This window comes from Lissotriton vulgaris, chromosome 8 (assembly GCF_964263255.1).
Source record: "Lissotriton vulgaris chromosome 8, aLisVul1.2, whole genome shotgun sequence".
Lineage (NCBI taxonomy): Eukaryota > Metazoa > Chordata > Amphibia > Caudata > Salamandridae > Lissotriton > Lissotriton vulgaris.
This window is the reverse complement of record NC_141696.1, coordinates 1,317,400,940-1,317,423,822: the sequence shown is the minus strand read 5'-3', so window position 1 is coordinate 1,317,423,822 and position 22,883 is coordinate 1,317,400,940. Positions and strand designations below refer to the sequence as shown.

At 46.9% G+C, this 22,883-nt stretch overlaps 1 protein-coding gene across 2 annotated transcripts in view; it reads right to left on the bottom strand.

Annotated features, from left to right (window-relative positions):
• MSANTD4 (Myb/SANT DNA binding domain containing 4 with coiled-coils) overlaps positions 1-22,165 on the bottom strand; it is a 101,448-nt gene extending 79,283 nt beyond the window's left edge. The window contains exons 1-2 of one of the 2 annotated variants that reach the window (XR_015299357.1): positions 21,866-22,077; positions 1,286-1,883 (exon numbers count right to left, since the gene is read on the bottom strand). Coding sequence is in view for 1 of the 2 variants with exons in the window: in XM_086935261.1 (XP_086791387.1) it covers positions 1,286-1,756 (471 nt within the window). In the remaining variant the exon portion in view is untranslated. Of the gene's footprint in view, positions 1-1,285; positions 1,884-21,865 lie in introns of both variants that reach the window. The other variant, XM_086935261.1, reaches the window with a different exon arrangement.
• Positions 22,166-22,883: the final 718 nt, after the last annotated feature.

The following is a 22,883-nucleotide window of genomic DNA, read 5'->3' as shown; positions in this document are numbered from 1 at the left end:
CACATGCTCGAGTGCCACGGTGGAGATTTTAAAAAAAAGTGCTTTTTTGGAATAGACAATGTGGAAGAACATGAGAGGCTGGGAGATCGCAAATTGAAATTGCGTCAACTAGAATCAAAATATATAATCCGCATGAAAACACCAAGGCAATGTAACTTGCAAATTTCTACTTCCAGGGTCTTACTCTTAACGCAAATGGAATTTGGATAGGTAGGACAAATTTGAACATCTAGCATTTTAGATACATTTGGCGAGTGACTTTGCAGGGAATTCCATGAAGTTTACTAATATAACAACTAGCATTTATTGACTATACTCCTTTTTTTGCTTAATAGGCAAGAAAAAGCGTGTTTTCTATTTATTCAATATCTATTGCTATATTTGAGCAATTGATGGCGGGTGATCCAGGACAGGGTGTATGAGAGTACCTGAAGTTGCCGTACAGAAGGAGAAGCAAGGGGCAGATTGAACAAAGAACATGGAAAGAGTAGTTTGAGGCAGACTCGAGAGATGCAGCAATATCTTGGTGGATATGGCCCTGGTAGTATGAAGGAATCTGCCATGTAAGCCTCTTATTTAGAGTTTAGGACACATTTTACTGGTGACTCAAGAGTGGATGAGGGACATTGGCAAATTAAAATTGAAGCTAAGAACTCTTGAAGAATCCTCCTCTACTGCGTTTATATACACTCACTCCTTCCTTCTCTTCTTTATACACATGATTTCCTCATTTAAGAATTGACAAACTTTATAACATCTTCCCTTCACTAATCATAATGAGATGCTTGATGAACCAGCAACTGGAACAGCAAAGGCAACCCCATTATGAGACGAGAAAACCTACCTTTCTGGCTCTTCGCACAATCTCTCCCATATCCTCATTGCATTATGGTAAGAGAGACACTAGGTGCTGTTGTGGGAGAAGCAAAGGCAATACATTGTAGCCAGAAAGAGGTGCGAGATAAAGGTCTTGAATAATGCAACCAATTCCAGAGCCAATGCCTGATTATTGAAACTCCTACTTGGCTTCAAGCATGCATCTCTTGCTTATATTGAAATGTTATACCAGGGCATGACGGAGCGATCAGCTTGCAGTGCTGTCTGTTAATGGAATGCCTGCATGCAATCAGGCCTAACGAAAGAGCAATCTGCGAACAATTCGACCATACTGAGCTTACACCTCGGACAGCTGTTATGAGGCACTTAAGGTCTCTGGATGTGGAAAATGTATAGGAATCAATCTTGTCAAACATATAAATAGTAACAGAAGTATTGTGGCGCTTACCTCAAAGACATGGTGATCTTGCTCATCATCATGCTCCACTTTAATTTCTCCTGAGGACCCAGATGATTCTTTGTAGTCTACTGAAGACTGCCATTCGAATCCAGATTCTTTTGAAAAGGATGGTTTTTCATCTACATCTTCATTTAAGGAGTCATACAAATCTGATAAGGGCATGCTGCTAAAGCCACTGGTCAACAGTCTAAAATTTGTTGCATTTAACTGCTTCCTTTTCATAAGTGATCTCCAGTCCAGGTACCTCCTTTTAACCTCTAGACCAGTTCTTTGCTCTCCTTCTCCTATTGCATTCACACACTCTGCTATCTCATCCCAGGCCCTCCGCTTCAGTTCATTAATTCTTGAATTAAGTTGCTTTGAGAAAAGAACTTCTTTCCTGTTTCTTATTTCTTTTAGTAGAGTTTGAGTTTCCTGAACACTAAAATTACTCTTTCGCTTTTTTCTTAACTGTTTCATTATTGAAAAAATGTTGATTATACAAGTGCACGAAGGGAGGAGAAAATGTTGCTCTGTAGCTGAATTCTGTGTTGAACTGTCACTATCTAGCTAACTCTTGAGTTCCGGTCAGCCACTTCCTTAAGCCCTATAGGGAAATAAGCAAAAACAGGTTTTGTTCAATTTCGTGTTATTTCATTATCAAAATATAAATACAAACCCCCAAAAAATTAAGTCATATAATCTTAAATTAGACATTCCTACCAGGCACAGAAAAGGACACAAATACAAGTTAAAAGGTGTTCTCATAGGCTGCACTAAAATTGAAGCTACAGATGCCCATACATTAAAACTTCTAATTTAACAATGACACATTGCTCTACAGCTGTTTCACAAAATCCCCAAGCGTTACGAATACAGGCTCCTTGCTCAAAAGGCGGATATCACTGCGGCCAAAGTTACTCACCCTTTATGCAGTCGTCCTTTCAACGGTCAAGTGGAACAATTTGTTGAGGCTTCTAGGGCAATTCATAATTTTAATTGCGCCTCTTTGTTTCAAGTTAGTTCATGCAGGAGTAGTGTTCAGGAATGGAGGGCTAGGGCAGCACTTAACAGTAACTGAAGTCAATGTTTGTGTGAATTTAAGACCAGTTTGGGGCTAGGTTCACAGGGCAGGCAGGGGCTACTGTGCCCCAATCATGGTGGTTGATGTTCTTTGCCACTGGTGTCCTGGGGTCCATCAGACTGCAACTCTGCTAACTAAACCAAATACAACTCTTTCTGCACTGGACTCTCAGAGTTTCAAGGGTGAGCAGTCAAAGGCTGTTCAGGAAGGGAGTGCAGGGACAAGAGCTCAGATTTCAACAAGCACAATAACTTAACGTTCAAGCCAGCCTCATCTATTATGAAAAAATAAAGTACTTTTAATATCACTGCAGAACCTCGATGGAAATGTAATAAAGGGTTACAAATCAACTTGCTTTTAACAATAAGGCGATACTCGCTATCCGAAACATCCACTGTAGGTGCCCTTTCTCCTAGCTAGGGTAGACTATGGGGCTGTTTTAAATCTTAGCAGACGAACAGGGTAATTTACTTCTGCCATGGCAAAGGTACTTCACCCACCGTATTTGGAGATGTACACTGTCCCTGCAGATATTACTAGCATTATGACAAACGGCTCTTTTGACATGGCAGAGCCCTGAATCACAATTTAAACTTTTCTTATTTTCAAAAAGAAAATCCAAAATGAAATTTTCTTTAACGTGAAAAAAACAATGCCCTTCCCACCCCCACGAAAGCAGAGCATTCTTCCATGGTGTGGGGAGGAATGTAAACGTTTTCAAGGCCACGTTTTTCATGGCAGAGACGGGCAGTGAAAACGATCAATGTGTCTGCCCACTATAAATAGGGCACGAAGATATATGGCTAAATGGCCCAAGGTCCTTACTCTGTCGGGGTGCTCGAGGTCTAAGAAGGCAGTGAAGACTGAGTGGTCTCCACCATGTACACTCTGAAGGTCCGCCGGACTCTTAATGAGTCAGGCGGTCAGTACTTCAGGTTGGCAGAAAGAGTACTCCTCCGCTGTTGGGAGTATCGTTTCAGCCAACATCTACATCAGGCCCTATGTTTAAACTCCTCTGCATACTTAGTTTAGGCATAGATCAGGTATAGTCACAGACAGCAACAAACACTCACAGGTCAAATGCAACTCAGTTCAATGTATTTTAACCTAACAAAAGTCTCAAGTGTATGAGGCTGGATTGTCTGAGGACGTTAGGTCTCTTGTACCAGGTACAGGCGAAGCCCTGCTTTTACCGGATGATAGTCAGTGCAGCAATATGGAGCAATTTTAGACGGGATCCGTGCTTCCGCCCTGATGAAAAACACACTGGTCCAGCATGTCAATAGTTTAGATACAAGGAACCAAATGGCAAATAACATTTATTTAAAGGAGTTAATGAAAAACGATTTCAAGATGCAGTGCAGTGGATATTGGTGCAAGACAAGCATGCTCTGTATGAGTCGGAATTAGTATATGGAGTATACTCAAAGGAATGATGCACCTTGCACTAATCCTGCAGTATGGTGAGTTTAGTGGTCATTGATAACCATAGAAAGACCTCAAAGTGACAGTTGTGGAGAGCAGCCTTCAAGCTTATCTTGGAGTGTAAAGCAACTTGCTTTACCACATTTAATTGACAGTGTAGATTAGATGAAAGAGAACCGCACAGTGATTATAATAATAATTCTATTTATTACACAACAATCACTAACAGATTGGTATATCAAGCCAGATATCAATAGTACACATGAAAATACTGTAAAGAAATCGGGTATGTAGCACAAATATACACTGGTCTCTGGGGTAGATCAAACCAAATACTAAGAAAGTGGATGGCAACCCGCAAGGAAGAACATGACTTGGACCAGAGACTCAGAGGAGCTAGGAGAACAAGGAACCACCCAAGGAAAGTACCTTTGAACCCGATGGAGGCAGTGTGCAGAGTGGAATCACAGCTGCGTGCCCAATGGAAGTCTTTAGAGAAGTCGCAATTGCAGTTTTAAAGAACAAACATTGGCATAGCCAATAGGTCTCGCCTTTGGGACTGTACAAGTGTTTAGCCATGCAACACAACAGTTGATGTTGTTGCACCCAGGATATTGTGCTGGATAAGTAAACACTTATAAGGTCCCAAAGGCGAGACCTATTGTCTATGCCAATGCTTGTTTCCATTTCTCTTTGCTGGTCAGGTGCGTGAGGTGGGACATTGATAAACTGGCACTAGCACATAGGCTGTTATTCCTGGAGCCTGGTTGTGCGCGGACTTTAAACTGCTGGTAAACAAGCGGGTCAGCAAGTACATCTGTCAGCATTTCCTCTTTTTTTTTGTAATGGTCAGAATCAACACAGCCATTCTTCGTGGCAGCGTTTTTCTATTGAATCTGGCTACGACACTACACCATGGTTTATGTCCCACAGAGCGGTAGAGTAGGCATTAAGCCTTATTTTGGAAATGGGCTTGATTAGCATTGATAAGGCTGCCATAAAATAAATAGCACACAGCTTGTGAGAGAACATTCAGTCCTGGAAAGAATTAGCATAAGGTGAAATGCACAGCATACACGCGTAAAGCTGTGAATGTGGGGTACGGAAGCCCAGAGGAGCAGTGGATGACGGCAGGAAAGCCAGCAAGCAGCAGTGAAAGAAGTTATTTTAGGGGAGGAGGTGACCTTTTCTGATGACCTGAAACACTACCAACAAGCGCGCGAGCCGAGAGGCGCACCCGCGAGTGGGGCGCATGCTCGCTTGGGAGAGCAGTCTGCACATTTTCAAGCACTGCACTCGTGGTTGCGGTGTGCCCCTGCTCGCTCCCACAAGGTGGATGCCGCCACAAGCACGAGTGTGTGCTTGAAAATGAGCAGAGCGACGGCTAAAGGCCCTCCTACGCAATGTAAGCGCGCTGCGTAGGCGAGACCTAAAAAGGACCCTTTCCAGAGGACCTCAAAGAAACCCTTTGGAGGGCAGATGGTTGGAGAGCCACCCCACCCATGGATGCCAAATAAGCCAGGTTACCTGCACCAGGGAAGCCCCGGGTGCATAAGGGTGAAGTGATGTCGAACATGCTGTAGACGACAATGGAAGACTTCGGAGAAAAGGCCTCTGGAAAAGTCTCTGAAGACATATGGTGGAATTCAAGGGTGGATTCTTGAAGAGGAGAACCTGCAAGCAGAGGAGACACACCCACACCACTCGAAGATGATCAAGAGGCACGGAAGCGCAAAGCCCACCCATGGTAGGTAGCTCCGGAGAGCTGACTAGGACCTTGTAGCTGCAGCTGTGGGAACTAAGTGGACTAAGTGATGCCGAGTAAGGCCAGGGGGGGAGAACGAGTTGTCTCATATCGAAAGCTGGTGTCTAGGTGGTCGGTGTCCCGCGGAAGCACCAACCGCCTTGGTAGCCGCAACTGGCGAGGAGAACAAAAGGATGCCATTGTTGAGACCAGCAAGGTGCAAGGAACTCACCAAGTGCAGGAGATTCAGAGCAGGGCCAGAGTAAGCAGCGGAGTTCACCCAAGTAGAAGAAGACCCTAAAGAGAACCCACAGGCCGAAGTCACAGGAGTAGCAAAAGGACCTAAGGCAGCTTAACAAAGATGAAGTCCCACGGCGCAAGGGACACAGTGAGGACATTGATCTTCGAGGGGTGAGGTGCTGGAGCTTCTTGTAGCATGAAGATCTCTGGCATGCAAAGCCAACAAGCCTTTGCAACGGCAAGTCGAAGCGGTGCACAGGGGTTTGGTCCCAGCAGCCGGACTAGGAATACTGTCTTTCAAATTGCAGGGTAAACAGGTCAGGCCTCTGGCAGGGCAGAACAGTGTCTGTGGTCGGCAGCAGCACTCGCTTGCCGACAGACCCTAAAAAGGCTCCTCTAAGTGGCCCTGTACTGGACCGTACCTTCCAACAATGGAATATGTGCTAGGGTACGATTCCAACATGTTTGATAACAAATATGACCAGGTTCGGCGCAATCATTATATAGTTGGACATCTCATAATGACTAAATTCCACTATGTGTCTTAAAATGGCTGACCACACTTACAAAGCCTGGAGAATCGACTCCGGGGTTTGCAGGGATGTCCTGCTCATGCAGGGGCGCCCTCACACTTCTAACTAAGCACTCCACCCTCGGTACTGAAGGGCCTACTATAAAGGTTTTACACGTAGGTACCTTAGATATAAAGAAACATACATGTCATAAGAGGTGCAAGCACCATCTCACATGCTGCTTTGGCAGGCCTGTAGTCAGAGTTTAAATGGACTTCAATGGGTGGAAGAATACATGCTGCAGCCTATGGGAGAACTCTGGGGTACCTAAGCCCTGGGTACTTTAGTGCCATATACTAGGGACTTATAAGGGTACACCAGTAGCCAAATTGGAGGTACAAAAGTACTTACAAAGCCATTTTGGGAGAAAAAGTACAGATGCGGGGGTCCTCATTGACTGACTGAATTATTTTTAGAGCCTCTTATGCCGAGGCGTCTTGGCGCTGCAGGGATTAGCAGGATCTCAGCAAACTACAGTCAAAACACACTAACAGAAGGCAAAAAGTGGGATAGCCATGAAAGCAGATCCTACATGCTCTGTGGCATTTAGAGGCATACAATCAAGCGATAAATCATGATAAAAAACAAAACTGCACAGCCCATTACAACAAATTCAGAAACGAACATATAGGGTTTGTTAGTGTTTTTCAAGTTGACTGTTTCGATCCCAATAAAAAAGACGAGATCATCAGGACTCTGGGGGATACAGCACGCCAGAGAAAGATTACTTTTGTGAAACAGTTCTGTTTGTTGAGGTTCACAATGTAAATAACACAACTTTTCTGCCTACAACGGGTGGCCGGCAGCGTACACAATAGAGGACCATTAGTACACAGCTGTATGCCCGCAACCCGGTGGACGGCAGCGATACATGGACCATTTATCAAAAAAGAAATAAAGAAAGCAAGAGAAGTCACTAGTGAAACGCAAGCCAATAAACCCCTACCTCCACCCCTCTGCACAAGAATCATGCAACGGCAGCATGCCGAGCAGAGTTATACACCTTGTGGGCCCCGGTAGGTGTCCAATACTACAAGGAAGGTTTATGCCACTTCAGCTTCTCGTGGGGGTAGCAAGCGCAAGAACTGCAGGTATTTGAGGCAAGTCACTTCCCTAAATTCTACAGAGATGATTCAGATAAAGAGGGCCCACAAATCAGGGTAGACGGCTGCTCTGTTCTCCACAGTGAGACACAGTCCCTCCATTGCTAAGGAAAATCAAAGCTTATGTAGCCAGAAAGAATGGTTGAGGTTCCTCTCAGATGCCCAGTGCACGAGGATAACTTGGCACGCGGCATTTAACACTAAGGCCACCTGCCGACCACGCAACAAGCAAGTCAGGGGGTTTGGCAACCCAAGTAGAGTGTACGCGGGAAAGAGCATTGTTGAGCACTGAGTAGATGTAATTTAAGACCTGCTACCAGAATCTGGACAGTGCCATAGGAGATGAAGAAAACCAGTCTGCCCACAGCCCCGCAAGCATTTCTCAGAGAGTCCCTTGTTTCATCTGTGAATACGTGCTGGTGTGAGATACCAGTAAGAGGCTATTTTGTAGGCCACCTCTGTACCCACCATGTTGTGTGCAATGTGGTAATGCCATTCCATTCTTTTGAGAAGAGGGAGCGCCCCAATTTCTCCTGCAAGTATAACTGGCCTTTGGATTTACAAGCAGAGCTGCTGTAAGGAAGCCGAGCATGGAGTTCAGAGATCAGGCGATGATCACTCTCCTTAAGTTGGCAGGATGCCCCAGATTATAACCCGGAGAGGTCACAGCTGCAGATAATGGAATGAATCTAATGCAGAGACATTAGTCCTGTGGAAGGTGATTAAAGGGAATAACCCCCGAAGGATCAAAAAAGGGATCACACACATTTGCACCATCGTTGGCTCCAGTGGCTGAACACTTCCGAGCTACATTTAAAAAGGAAGTAGGAATTATCGACAATCGGCGTAATGGTTGATTAGGTTTGGGGGAGTGGGAACACTGTCAGGCCCCACCTGAGGGCAACACAGTCCCATACTTTCTTAGTCGTGGCCATAACCAGTGAAGAGTACAACCCCCTGACCCTGTGTTTGAGGCAGCCAAGCTTCCAGACAAATATTCATGCCTGTGACCGTCAGGTCCATGAAGGACCAGTGCTTTTCGGAGAGAGACCTATTCCACTGTACGAGATATCAGAATTGCGTGGCTTGGAAATACAGAGTGATCAGGGGAGCCATAAGCTTCGCTCTCCCTTGGACTGTGAGAGTGGTTTATAATGGAGTCGAGGTCTCTTTCCGCACCAGAAGAATTTGCAGATAGCAAGTTGCAGACAGCGCAGCACTGAAGGTGGACTCAACAATGAGGTCTGAAAGATGTAGAGAATACGCAGGAGTACAGTCTTTTTGACTGCAGCAATGAGGCCCGGTCACGTCAACTGCAGAAGACTCCATGAGGACAGCAACTTGTATGTCTGATCAAGGAGGGTCACATAGTTTGCGGCCAGCGTATTTGCTATAGTGGAGCGAGCTGGATGCCCAGCTACAGTATGGCCTCCGTCATCCAAGAAAATGGAAACCAAGCGCGAACTGCAGCATCATGTTGGGCAGTGACCGACCGGTTCAAGATCTGTGGCTTTTTAAGGTTAACTTTAAACCCACAGAACTCTCCAAAGAACCTTAACTCATCAAGTAGGGCCCGCAGGAAGTCAGAGTCTGCCAGCAAGAGAATGGCATCATCCATTAACAGGCTATTGGCATGAGTGTCAGCGTTAAATGAGTGCTGGATAGCTGTGAGTTGCCTCTAATGCGCTGCACCACCTACTCTATATAGAGCGCAAAGAAAAGTGAGGAGTGAGCGCACCCCTGACGGGTGGCAAGCACTATTGGGAACTTATCGAATGACGTCCCATTGACCAGACGGAGGCTCTTAAGGCGCTATAAATACAGCAGATCCATTTGATGAAAGTGTCCCCAAAGTCAAAGTGGCAGAGAGTTTCAAGAAAGCATGGCCAATAGACGCAGTACATAGTCTCCAGGGTCCTTCGATGGCTTAAATATAACAGATATGGACGCCTCCATCATAGAGTCCGTCAACGCGCCAGAGTTGAGGAATGAGTTGAGTGAGAAGGGGGGCTAACTCCGGACAGAAGGTTTTTATAAAACTGGGCTGTGAACCCGTCCGGGCCCAGTCACCTTGAGATGTGAGACTGCCACGACCACCTCCTGGACACACGTTAGCTGATCCAGTAGATGCAAGCGCTGTCTGCAACTGAGTCAGGGGATCCCCCGCAGATAGAGTCTCGGGTCAGCCCGTGGGCAATCTGAATCGGAGTACAGGGCACTGTAGAACTCTTTGGAGGTTGCAGCGATTTCCTCATCCGTGTGTACCTTCTACCCCACCCCGTGCCACCCGAATCGAGCACATCGAACTAGACACAGTCTGGTTGCTGAGCCTATGCGTCAGCATGCATCTCCCCGGCAGAGCCCCCCGCCTCACCCTCCCCGGTACACAGTAGGTACAATTCAGAGGTTGGTTGCTTGGGAGAAGCTGGTGGCATTAGTAGACTCTCTGTGCAGCAGGGGACCCACAGGGCAGATGCTGCAAAGCCAACAGAAAGAGTTCAGCAGTGTCCTGGTAGCGCAGATCTTCTCCGTTCTAGCTGGGGATCTTAATGTGCACTCCTGCCCCTACTCCAGGTCACCTGCACCCCCACCAGGGCGTTCAGGTGGTACCAGGGGGCAGCCTTATCACCAAATCGTCCCCCGGCTTGGCATCTCCACCAGCTCTGCTCCACTTGGGGGATGCGGGCGGAAGGGGTCACACTAACTCCAATTCCTCCACCGCTCCTCCCCGCGGTCTCGTTCTGTAGCTCTGTGTGCTACCTCGTTCTCCTTTGCCTTCAGCTCCCAGAGCTGCTTGCCGCACCATTGCCATGGCCACTCTTTGAGACGGCCTGGCGCCACCCCTACAGTCGCCTCAGAGTTGGTCATCGGCAGGACTCTACACCAGATGCCAGTGTCCTTCCGGTCTTCAGTAGCCTCACCGCCCTCACTGCAGGCAGCCACCGGCCTTCTTAAGCAAGGCCACTACACAGCCACGCTTCCAGCAGGCCCTAGCCCCGGGACCCACCGCAGGGCTTCCTCAGCTACAGAAGGGCCATCGCAGTAGAGGGGTGGTGACGATTCTTCCCACTCTCGGGCGGTGATCCCTTGTGCTGGGGATATGGCAGAACGGTGCTATCAGCAGCTAAATCTTGGCGGAGTCTGAGAGACCAGAAGGTACAGCTCACCCAACCGCCATCTTGTTCACACCCCAAGAGATTAATTTTGGAAAGTGCCAGTAGTGTTGTAATAAAATTTGAGAAGCCCTTGTGATGGTGGTTCGTAATGTCCATTAAAAGTATAGCAGTCCTGCTCAGACATTCTGACACTTTCCCAAATAAAAACAGGAAACTTCTCTTCAAACTGTACTTTGGAAAGAGAATGGCACTGAAGAGACAGGAGCACTGCTGTGAAGTGACTACATTGTGCCCCTTCTGAGAAGTGGCAACCAAAAATACAACAGTCCTCCATACAAATTGAAATAGGACAACCCTGCACCAAGTGATCTGTACCTTGGCATCTCTACGGAGAAGGACAAGCCCCATTGGTTTTTAGGTCGAGCGTAGCGAAGGACCTCTTGTATACTTTAGTATACCTATTTGCTTATTTGGTATAGCAATCCTACACAAATGTTTCTGCCTGCCCAATCGAAGGTACAGTAGCAAAGATGATTAGTCATGGCTCGGTGGGTTTGTAACTATCCCAGTGAAAGAATGGCAGTCATCAGGAGAAAGGATGTAGATTCTTGCCTTCTAAACGGACTACAATATATATACACTCAACCAGGTGAAATCAAGTTTACTCTCCATTTTCACTCTATTCCGTATCCTCATGATGAAACTAACATCAAGATGTATTTCCTCTTTAGATACTCACGGCCTCATTAATGAGGCCCCTTGCGCTGTCAGAATGTCACTTTTTTGTGCCGGTTCGTGATGCAGGAGCCTGCTCCATATTTACGAGGCAACACTAAGCCACTTTTTGGCTTAATACTGCCTTGTAAATATTGTCCCCTTTAATACAGTTTTCGGAGTTAAAGGGGCGTGCAATGGATGTTTCTGGAGAGCGTTCCCAGCAACATCCATGCTCTCCTTGTTCCGGTAGGTATTCAGGGTCTGTCCTGTGTTGTGCCCGGTTTAATTGTGCCTGTATGTTGTCTTCTGTCTTAGTATTCTCTTGTACTCCTAGTATTCTGTTGTATTTGCCGGTTACTGTTATTGCTTGGTACCTGTGAGGTGGTTCTGCCCATTATTCCCGCCGCTGCGGCCCCTCCCCTTTCGGTTCCCGCTCATGCCTTCCAGCTGCGATTCCCGATTAGATGGCAACCGCTAGGCAGCCGAGCCGCTGGCGCACCAAAGGCAAGCTTGTCTGCGCCCGTCTGCGACTAGCGCCAGGGACCCTGGATCTCCGACCTCCCAATGCTAAGACTCCGCTGCCCTCCTCGCACTCAACCCAGGAAGGAACAACAACTGCCAGCAGTCTACGTTGAACACTACCCATGGCCGGTTCACATGCAGACAATCCTTCACCACCGACAGCACCCCCACGACCGCTACAACCACGCCAGAAACTCGCACCAGCAAAGCCCTGAAATGCATCCTCCTTAACGTGAACTCCCTGCAGACATGCCACAGAGATCTAGGACCTCCTCGGCACACTATCGTCAGATGTCACCTTCTTCACGTAAACCTGGACCAACGCCTCCTCCGCCTTACCATCACCACCGCAGCCATATACAAGATACAGAGGAAGGACCACCCCCCGCCCAGGTGGAGAACTCGCCATAGCACACAAGAGCGCCCTCCAACAACTCCACCTCCAGCACGAGCAACTCCCTCACTAACACCGAACACCTCCACTTGAATATCCAGACCAGACCCAGAACCAAGCTCTGTGGCGCCCTCGCCTACAGACCCCCACGACCTCACACCTCCTTCACTTCTACCATTGCTGACCACGTCATCGCCTCCACAAACTACATACTCATCTGGGACCTGAAATTCAACCTCGACAACGGCAGCTACCCCGACTCTACTGCCCTCCTGGACAACCTCAGACTGAAGCAACTCGTCACCATCCCTACCCACAAGTCCGGACACACCCGTGACCCCATATTCGCAAGGGGGACTAAGATCCAATTAAGCCACACCTTGCAGCCCATATGGACACCACCACTGCGTACACTTCTCTTTTAACACCACCACCGCACACAAGCCCACTTCGTGCAAGGTCACAGAGGAGCACCTGAACTCCACCCTCATCTACGACCCGCCTTCTGCCAAGACCAATGCCAACTCTACAGCCAAGGAACTGCACCGCTGGATAGCCAGCTGCGCAGACAAGCTTGCACCCCCCCACCACCCCGACTGATGCTTCCTGAACGCTGCCCGGTTCACCACCGACCTCGAAGAAGCCACGCACTCCTACAGAGGTCTCGAAAAACAATGGAGAAACAGCAAAACCACTGAAGACCAAACCACCTACAAGGATGCCATGACAGGATACCAGCAACACATAAGATCAACCAAGAGGACCTGCATCCAGAACAAAATCCTCACCAACACCAGAAATTCGAAGGAACTCTTCAACATCATCCAGCAGTTCACCAAACCCCCCAGCAAAGCCACGGACGGCACACCTTCCCAGGACCTCTGCAACAAGCTTGGCTCCTACTTCCACCTGAAAATCAAGGCCCTCCACGACAACTACAGCGCATGGACTCCAGAAACCACCCTCACCTTCAGCGACGACAGCCAGCCCACCATCACCAACTGGACTCCGGTCACTCCGAAGATACCACCACGACCATGAAGAGAACCCACTCGGAGCCCCCATGGACCCCTGCCCATCGCACATCTTGCACAGAGCCGCCGCAGTATTCGAGCTACGCCGCCTTTCACTCCGACATTTTCCCTGACGACTGGAAGCATGCAGGGGTCAAGCCCTTCCTCAAAAAACCCTTGGCAGACCAGACGGACCTGATAAACTACCAGCCCATCTCTCCCCTTGCCTACGCAGGCAAAGTCACAAAGAAAGCCGTCAATGCCCCGCTGACTACATTCAATGAAGAGAACGTCATCCTCGACTCTTCTCAGTCCGCAGCAACCACAGCACCGATAACACACTCTTTGCCGCCAACTACGACATCCGCGTACTCCTCAAACAGGTCCACACCGCGGCCCTCATCCTAGTTGACCTCTCCACAGCCTTCCACACCGTCTCCCACCGCAGTCTTGCAGTCAGGGACCACGATGCTGGCATATGGGGAACCACCCTTGACTGGATCCCTCCTTTCTCGTCAGCAGAACTAAAAGGATCAGACTCCTTCCCTTCCTCTCCAAACCCACAGAGATCAACTGCATAGTCCCCAAAGGATCATCGCTTAGCCCCACGCTCTTCAAAATCTACATGGAACCCCTCGCCGCCATTGTCAGACAGCCTGGGCTCAGCATAGTATCCGACACCAACGACACCCAGATCATTCTCTCCCTCACGAAGAACCCAGAGGACACCAGACTCTGCTTCCAGGAAGGAATGAGCAGCAGCCTGGATGAGCAGTAGCTGCCTAAAGCTCAACTCGGAGAAGACATAGGTGCTCGTCCTGGGACCCTCTCCCACCGCTTGGGACAACACCTGGTGGCACGCCAACCTCGGAAACCCACCCACCCAGACGGACCATGGCCGGAACCTCAGCATCACTCTACACTACTCCCTCACCATGACTCGCCAGATCAACTCCGTTGCCTCCACCTGCTTCAACTACCTCCGCAATACCTTCAAGTGGATCCCCCCAACCCCCCAAATCCAGGAAGACCGCCACCCACGCTCTCATAATGATCAGACTAGACTACGGAAAAGCACTCTATGCGGGAATTAAGAAATACTTGCTACACAAACTCCAGACCATCCACAACACTGCAGCCAGACTCCTGCTTGGCACCCCACAACATAAGCACATGACTCAACACCGGTGAGACATCCACTGGCTCACCCGTCGAGAAGACTAATCTTCAAGCCACTCATTCATGCCTACAAATCCCTCCACAACATCAGACGCAAATACCTTAACGAAAGAGTCTCTTTCCAAGTACCCAAAAGAAACTTCTGCTCTGCCGACCTTGCCCAAGCAGAAACCCTGTGCATCAGCAGAACCAGAGCAGGTGGGAGAGCCTTCTCCTACAACGCAGCCAAGGTCTGGAATGAGTTCCCAGTCAACATCAGACATTCTCCTACTCTGCAAACCTTCAGGAAGAGCCTCAAGACCTCGCTTTTTGGCTAACCCGGAGGTGCAACGCCCCCGCCCCCCAAAAGCGCCTCGAAACCCTCACAGGTAAGTAGCCTGCTTTAAAACCCCTGATTGAATATTTGATTGAACCATTGGCATTTTGACACTGCCCCAGATTAACAAGAGATCGTAAATCTGAGGCAGCGCCAAAAACTTTAGCTTCCCCAGGGGAGGCGTAAGGGAGGCACAACGAGGAGAAATATCTTTATTTCACCTCGTTTTTCCTTTTTCTATGAGTGCTGCATTCTGAGACTGAGACTGAACCTTGATTTTCACAGAAACACAGCCTTAGACCCTCATTACAAGTGGTCCAGCTAATTGCGATATCGGTGGTAATCTTGTTTCCGCACATTTCACTACTATGATTTCTGCGATAAATATCATAAAACCAGTGGATATTTACTGTTGGAGGCGGGGAACTGCCCGGTATTTACTAGACCATGCTAATTTTGGTGCAGCAAGAACAAAAATCTGCAGGTTATTGGCAGAAAACTCGGAAATGGGTTGCATTTATCGCACCGGGTACATATTACAACAATTAACAGGCAGCTCGGATGGAGGATGTTAAGCATTTTAGTCCAAATAGCCACTTGTGCTAAAAAAATAAAGCCCAGACCGCAGCAGTCACACATCAAGAGAGTACCGCTACTAACTATAAAAATAGGCGGTCAATATGAGACAGTGACTCTCTGGGACCCTGTACGGTTTTCCTTTGGTCTCTTCCAGGACACAAGACGGACTGAACGCAGTCTTCCACTATTTTTGGAGGGGGGACTCCGCCCCACTTATGCCGTGGCACAGTAAGGCTAAGAGGAACGTGTGGTCGCTATTTTTGACCAACTATGGCTGGGCTTGCATTTTGGCATCTCATCCACTAGGAATGTAACCTCAAAGTGTTTTAAATCCTCGCACCCACTAGCAGCTTCCTCGATCTTTGAGTACGGTCCAACGGGAGATTAGACCTTCTAAATGTAATTAACTATTTAAAGGCTTAGCGAGCAATGAATGCAGAAAGCACACCCAGAACATTTTATTTCCCTCGCATAACCCGTTCAAAACATTATTACCAAGTTCTACACTATTGTCAATTTCAGCTATTTACAATGCCATATAAACATTGATAAATTGAAATTATACCTGTGACAGATAAAAAGTAGTTCAAAAGATTATTTTCATATTGTGTGACTGCATTAATGTATTGTTTTTGCAAAGAGCACATGTAGTCAGGAGGGGAGACCACTATATACCACAAACCTCATACATCAAATGTAGCACAAGTTGACTATAACTTTATATGTCAACCCGGATACCAGATTCCTTATTTCTAAATGTACATGACACAATGAGAAATACACTGTCCTCACAGCTAAGAAGAACAGGTAGTCACCCTGATAAACTGTTGACTGGGGAGTCCATTGACGTATATTCAAAATCTTGCTCTCAGCGAAAGCACATTGTGAGACCCCGGACAAATCACTACACCAAAGTGCATTGATTTCCATTATCATGTAAAAGAGAGTAGCTTGTTATGGGCTAACTCGGAAGTGCAGTGTCCAGCTTTAGTCCATATGAGGCTGCTCCATTCAAGATTTTCATGATGCCAACAACTTCTAGATTTATAGACAGTGAATTTAACTATAATATTTTATCTCACCAGAGGTTATATGGAAAATCTGGCATGTATCTGTCTCATCATTCCTGGGCTAAGTGCTGCTATTAAGCGCAAATTGAAAAGAGAACATTTACATGAGCCCTTTATTACAATTATGTTACTGAATTTATAAATAGCTTTTACTAATAGTTTGATAATGATTAAAATAAACAGTATAAAATTAGTGGAAATAAAAATACATGAAAACATTGTGATCAATGAAAAACAAATAAATTAACCTTCAGAGGTTGGAGCCAGATGGGAGCGCCAGATAATAGCTTATTTTCCTGTAGCATTAACATCACACTTCTGTCATTTCTAACTTAGTTAAATAAGAGATGTTACTATAACTAATTTATGGTAATACATTCTGTTGTAATAGAGGAATGGAATGCCAAGTCTGCTTTACCGAGATGCTAACCACTGACTTCCACAACACTGCAGTTGTCAGCCACAATGGGTGTCCAGAGTTTAAAAGGAAGCTTCTCAATCAGTGTCTGTATTAATCAATTTTATATCAATGGGTATATATATATATATATATATATATATATATATTATTTCTTTGGCTGCAAAGCAACCATATAAGATCAAATACATTATGTAATAAATAGGCACAAAATTCACCTAAAAAAAAAAAAGGAATACAGTAAAATTTTTAAAATAGTACGCATAAATAAAACCCACATAATTTAATTAATCCACTCTAGATAATCTGAATTTATAAGCTGCCCGCAAGAAACGTATCAATGCACAGAGAGTCAAAGGATTAGTTAGCAGCTGTAAATGCAAAAGGGCCACTTTAGCGTGCCTGAACTTCAAACAATTGAGATGGGGCTGGTGAAAACGTTTTCTGGGAAGTAAAAAATATTTACACAATAGGATAAAACGTATTGTGTCCGGAAGAGATCGAAGATCGCAGTCACAGGTACCTCGGTGATCTGGTGAGTGGAAAAAACCCACTGGGATGCTAAAATGTGGTGAAGTTGATTAAATCTGAAACGCGTAATTAAAAATCTGTTGTGAGCCCCAGTTAAGGCCATGAGGTACGGTTCCATACCCAATAACGATTTTAACATTACATATGCCCTGACTGAAGGTTTGCTGAGCTCCCCATTTTCACGGTTCTAGCTTTAAAATGTGCAGTGTAAATCTTTCATAATATCAACGTCCCCCTTATTTAAAGTGTCATGTGCAAAGAAAATATCTGGCCTACCAATCGTCTGAAAGGACTCCCTTATATGGTGTCCCAAGGTATTTTATTACCATGCTTGAATTTCAAGCAGTCCAATACAGTCATACGATTTAAATGCTTGTGCTTGAAGGTCCAAATCTTTATCCAGCACACCAGCGGTTTGTATTGCCACTTGGTCTGCCAGAAAACCCTTACGAGTCTCAAGGCGCTAGGGTCCGTCGTGGAAATTAAGTGAGCTATTGCCCAGAGTCACATGGTGCTGAGCTGATCTGCCGCTGGAGCCGGGGATTGAACCATGAACCCTGTGCACCGAAGTCAGCTGCCCTGTCCGCTGCACCACACCTTTCCACTCCGTTGCAGAAATGTATTTTCCACCACCGGTAGCATATGTGTGGGCACGTACCCCCACATTTCACTCCCATATATTTCTCGAGATGCCCTTTAAGTATCACCCCTGTGGCCCCTGAGCTTAATCTATTTGCAAAACTAGAAATAGCTCCCGAGGATTTATTCAGCTTCTCTTCTGCCCATTAGATTCCCCATGTTAGACTTATGTTCTGATGTGTTACCTTCGCCTCAAATTGTGAAGCGCTCCGCTATCCTTCGGGATCAAGTTCGCTCTATATAAAACTTTATAAATAAATAAAAGGGTTTCCCACTTTAGCTCATCATCGAACACCACTCCCAGATAGGGCAAGGATGGTACCCTACCAAGAGTATGGCTTCCGGCTTTTAAAGCTTTTTGGCCGGATCCCCCGTGGGCCCACCACCAGTACATACGACTTGGTAAAGTTCACTGGCAGATCCAGCCCATCCATAAATGCCTCAAAACCGTCTATTAGGACCTGCAGGCCCCGGCCCATACAAGTCATGAGCACTGCATCGTCCGCATAGAGTAGGCATGGCAAAACTCTTGTACCTGCTCTAGTGGAAATCTGACTGAAGGCCCAGGAGTGCTGCCTCGAGGCCGTTAATATAAACAGAGAATAAAAAAGGGGCTACGATGCACCACCCGTGTACAATTAAAATGTTTGGTGAAGGCACCCTCATGTGAGACTCTCACTGCTGCTGATGTATTGGCATGGAGTGATATGAAAAGGTGTACAATACCGGGATCCACTCCCAAAGAGGTTAAAATGTCCCATAGTTTGGACTGGTTAACCCGGTCGAATGCGGACGTAAGGTCCATAAAGGCCAAAAACATGGCACCCAGTTAGGACACAGTATACTTTGAAATTAGAAGATACAGGTTAAGACATTGGTCTGAGGTTGATAGACCTTCCCGAAAGCCATATTTGACTTCCGATAACATCTGATTATCTATGGACCACGTAGCCAATCAAGAAAGAAGAACCCGGCCCAGAACCTTGACTGCAACGTCAATAAGGGAAATTGGACAGTAGGATTGTGGCTTGTCCTGATCCCTCATCTTGAGATCTGGCGGAATACCATTGGGGCCATGGGCATTATTTTGGGCCAAAAGCTGAATACTAAGGGTTACCTCTTCCAGAGTGAAACTAATTGGGGGGGCCGCAACACAAAGGGGGATGTCAACATTGTGCTCACTAATGCAGTCTTCACCGTAGACTCTTGCGTAACGGGACACACATTGTTCTGCTGTGATATGGTGACATACTGACGGGCTAGATGCCTCTGCAAAACAGGGACTATTATTAGTTTTCCAAAAAAAAAGGACGAATCCCTCAGTTCGCTAGCTTTGGCTAGGCCCTCCCATGCATGCTTTTGAAGATGAAGCCTGCGCTCTCTTGTCGCTTCTTTATACAAGCAACGGCACGAAGACACTCTAGCGTTTTCCCAGCGGCACCTGTTTCAGGGCTGCTTTAAACCTCCTAAAAGCATGCGAGCACTTGTGGTCAAACCATGAGGGGACAGCCAAAGCCAGCCCCCTACCTTTGTAGTTAGAAGGCCTGCAACTCTCTGGGCAATGGAGAAAAAAAGAGCTTAAAATTAACTCGTTCAGGGTGCTTGGGTTCAGGCAAGCACCTATCTCAATCTGGCATGTGGAGAAAAGGCTACGATTGAAAGCCTTTGCGTCTATGCTCGCCCATCTAAGGCGCCTGCCCTGATCAGTGGGGGTTAGGTATATCTGCGGCTGGCAAAGACCTGACGTGGAGTAGCTGAGTCCCGTCAGTAGCAGTGTCAATGGATTATGGCCATTGAAGGCACTGTCCTCTATATTGAATGATTCAGGGGCCATCCTCAACGATGCCGTTACAAATATAAAATCTATGATGGTTGCCGCACCCCTACCTTTATAGGACGGGGTCAAGATGGAAATGGGCCCGGGGGGCCAAAGATCCAGGGTATTCATCATATTCTGGGTCAATAACAGGTTATTTAGAGCTCTCCCTTCCAGTGTGTGTTCCATATGAAATTAGGCATGGCTGAACTTTCCCCAGGTACTTTACAAAAGATGGACAGAAATGGCAGTTGAAATCACCCACCAGAATAAAATTCTTATGCCCGCACCCCTCCTACTTTAATTCATCAATCGCACAATTTAGAGCGTTAAAATTAGTGGGTCGCCCCCCTCACCCTTCTTGGCGTCGTAAAAGTTGATAATCACACAGGTGAGTGCTCTCCCCAAGTGAACTTCTATGCCCTGGAATACCCGAGAGTTACATTTCAATATCTCAAGATCTTCACAAAATTTTGAAGGCCACAAATATAATAAGACCTCCGCCACGTTCCAGGATACGAGGCTAAAATCTCTGCTGGTAGAGTGGTTGGCACTAGCCGGTGGTAGGGATGTAAAAGGTGGTGACTCAGGCCTCACTTGGGACATGTGGCTAATCGGGCATGGGAGGGGGGGGAGGCTCATGTGGTGATGGAATAGCCAAGGTCTCCTTCAGGCTACATAATAATACGGGGCCAACTCGCTACACTCTGTCTCAAGGAATCACTGCCGGGAGGAACTGGTGCACTGCTCATCAACCACCTGGAGTCAATCCAGCGTGTTCAAATCAGCAGGGCAACTCCCTTCCCAGGCCTCCCTTGCCCAACCTTCAAAGCCCATAGGAATGAATGGGCATTACCGAATCGGTAAATTCCGAATTCTTCCGAATCGGTATTCCAGCACATCTGGAATACCTACATATCCACCCTTTAGATTTACTGATTTTTAATTACAGAATCGGTAAAATTTGGTAATTAAAAATCGGTAAATCTATTTTACCTACATCTGGCCCTTAATGCAGGAGGTTAGGGAGAAGGATTTAGAGGCACCAAATGGGATTTTATGAGCCAACTCAGGGTACCGTACCAAAATTATAACAGTGCCCCTCGAAGAATTTATTAGATGCGCCTATCCACCCCACCCTCTGTGCCATCAAAATATGTGTGTGGTCCCTAGAGGAAAACCCAGAATGCGTGCCCAACAAGCACAAGGCTTTATTAATTAGTTGGACCGTGGATTCCTCTTAATGGACAGGTTGGCCGGGTACCCCTGACAAGACCACAGAGTAAGGAGCAAATGCTGGATGGATATCAATCACGGTAGGCTGGCAAACCCCAGATTGTTGCATCCCAATGGGGGAGTGTCCCAGAATGCTAGTACCACCAGGCCCTGACTTTGTGGATTGAAACGTGATTCGGCAATACAGGTGTCCAGGTGGGCTTCTAATATTATAGATCGATATTTCATACTAAGCAAATGATTAACGCATGGCTTATGTTTCAATCTTTGACTCGCTTAGGGCACGATGTAAAGTTTGGCGTACAGGGTTACGTGCGCTATATTCTATACATGTAATAAGGAGGGTGAGAGATCGATCACGTTTGTGAATAAGTACCTGTCGGCCAAACTGTAAACCCAGGCCCTTAGTGTACTTACTGCTTTGAATTGGTCACGCTGATGTACATGTACGTTTGGTTTTGATAGGAATATGCACATTGTATGCATATATTTATGTATAGCGAGAAAGCGCACATAAGACTGCATATCAGCTTGGGCATTAAATATGCCTGGGTCCTTTTTCATGAGGGATATCATTGGAAATGGCGTTATTGCATATGCTAATTATTAACCCCTCATTTCTTTAGGACTTGTGCCCTAGTCTGTTCGGACTCGATGTGGCAGTGAACATAGTTTCCCTGCCCTAGGAGGCGAAAGTGTCCGAGCACAGCAATCTGGCACATCACTGCAGCCGATGTCTGCCCAAATGAAGACGTCACAGGGTGGTTGGGAAAGAAGGATGTATTTACCCGTACGGAACGCGGGCCGACTGTTCCCTCCCAGCTAACGCTTCCCCGCATCATGAGAACTGATCGCATCTCGTACACATATAGTACCTGCTAAGCTTCTCGGCGTCCGCTCGCAACTCTCCTGTACGTCTCGGTCTGAGGCAGATGAAAGACCACTGCTACCTACACCAACAAAAGGTACCACTGTTGATTAGCAAAACGTCCGTCTCTCCCGCACCGGCCTTTGCAATACCAGACTTCCGCCGGCGAAACCGCTCGTTCTAGCCCTACGTCACAAACGCGTCACTTCCTGTTGCTCCTTCCAGTAATCCTGTCCTTTCACCATTGAATAGAACTTGTGCAGACGAGAGCCACCCGGCCTGTCTCGCCTTCTGTTCTGAGCGCGTCGGTTCTTGTGGCCGAATAATGGCTCATTTTACTATGTGCCTCCGCCATGGCGATCTCTGCTGATTGCGACGTGCTGTCCCCTCGGACAAACACTGTTAGGGGACTGCTTCGCCCACTGTTCCGCGAGAGAGCGTGGGTTGGCTGTCCCGTAACAACAACAACAACTGTTCTGGGGTGAGCGGTGGGTGTGATGCTGCCCTAGTAGTATCAACTGCCGCGCACTGGCCGGGAGTATTCGGCGTGTTGTTTGTCTGTCCTGAAGAGCTCATTGTCTCTTACGGTCTCCCAGGTTTCTTCAGCGCACAAATTCTAACTTCTCAGGGGCTCTTCGCCCGGGACCTCCTCTTCACCCCGTACTTTACATATGACCTGCTCTCTGAACGTATACGTAACATTTTTGTGGCTTTATAATTGCAATACTCTTTTTAGCGCGAGATTCTCAATATTTTTCTAAGACCCCCATTTTAATTTTTTTTTTACATTTTGGACTGAGCATATTGTAGCCCTGCGCTTAAAACTGTTGCGGTGAGAAGCATTTGTTATGATGGCCGACTCAGCAGTATTATCCAAGAAGTGAAGTTTATGGCATACATTTATTTATATATGCGTTTTTATATAGGGCGTTCTGTACCCAAAGGTGTTGGAGCGCTTTACAATTGAACCAGTTACATTACATAAGGACTTCGGAGTACATGAATTACGTAAAGGATACAATCAG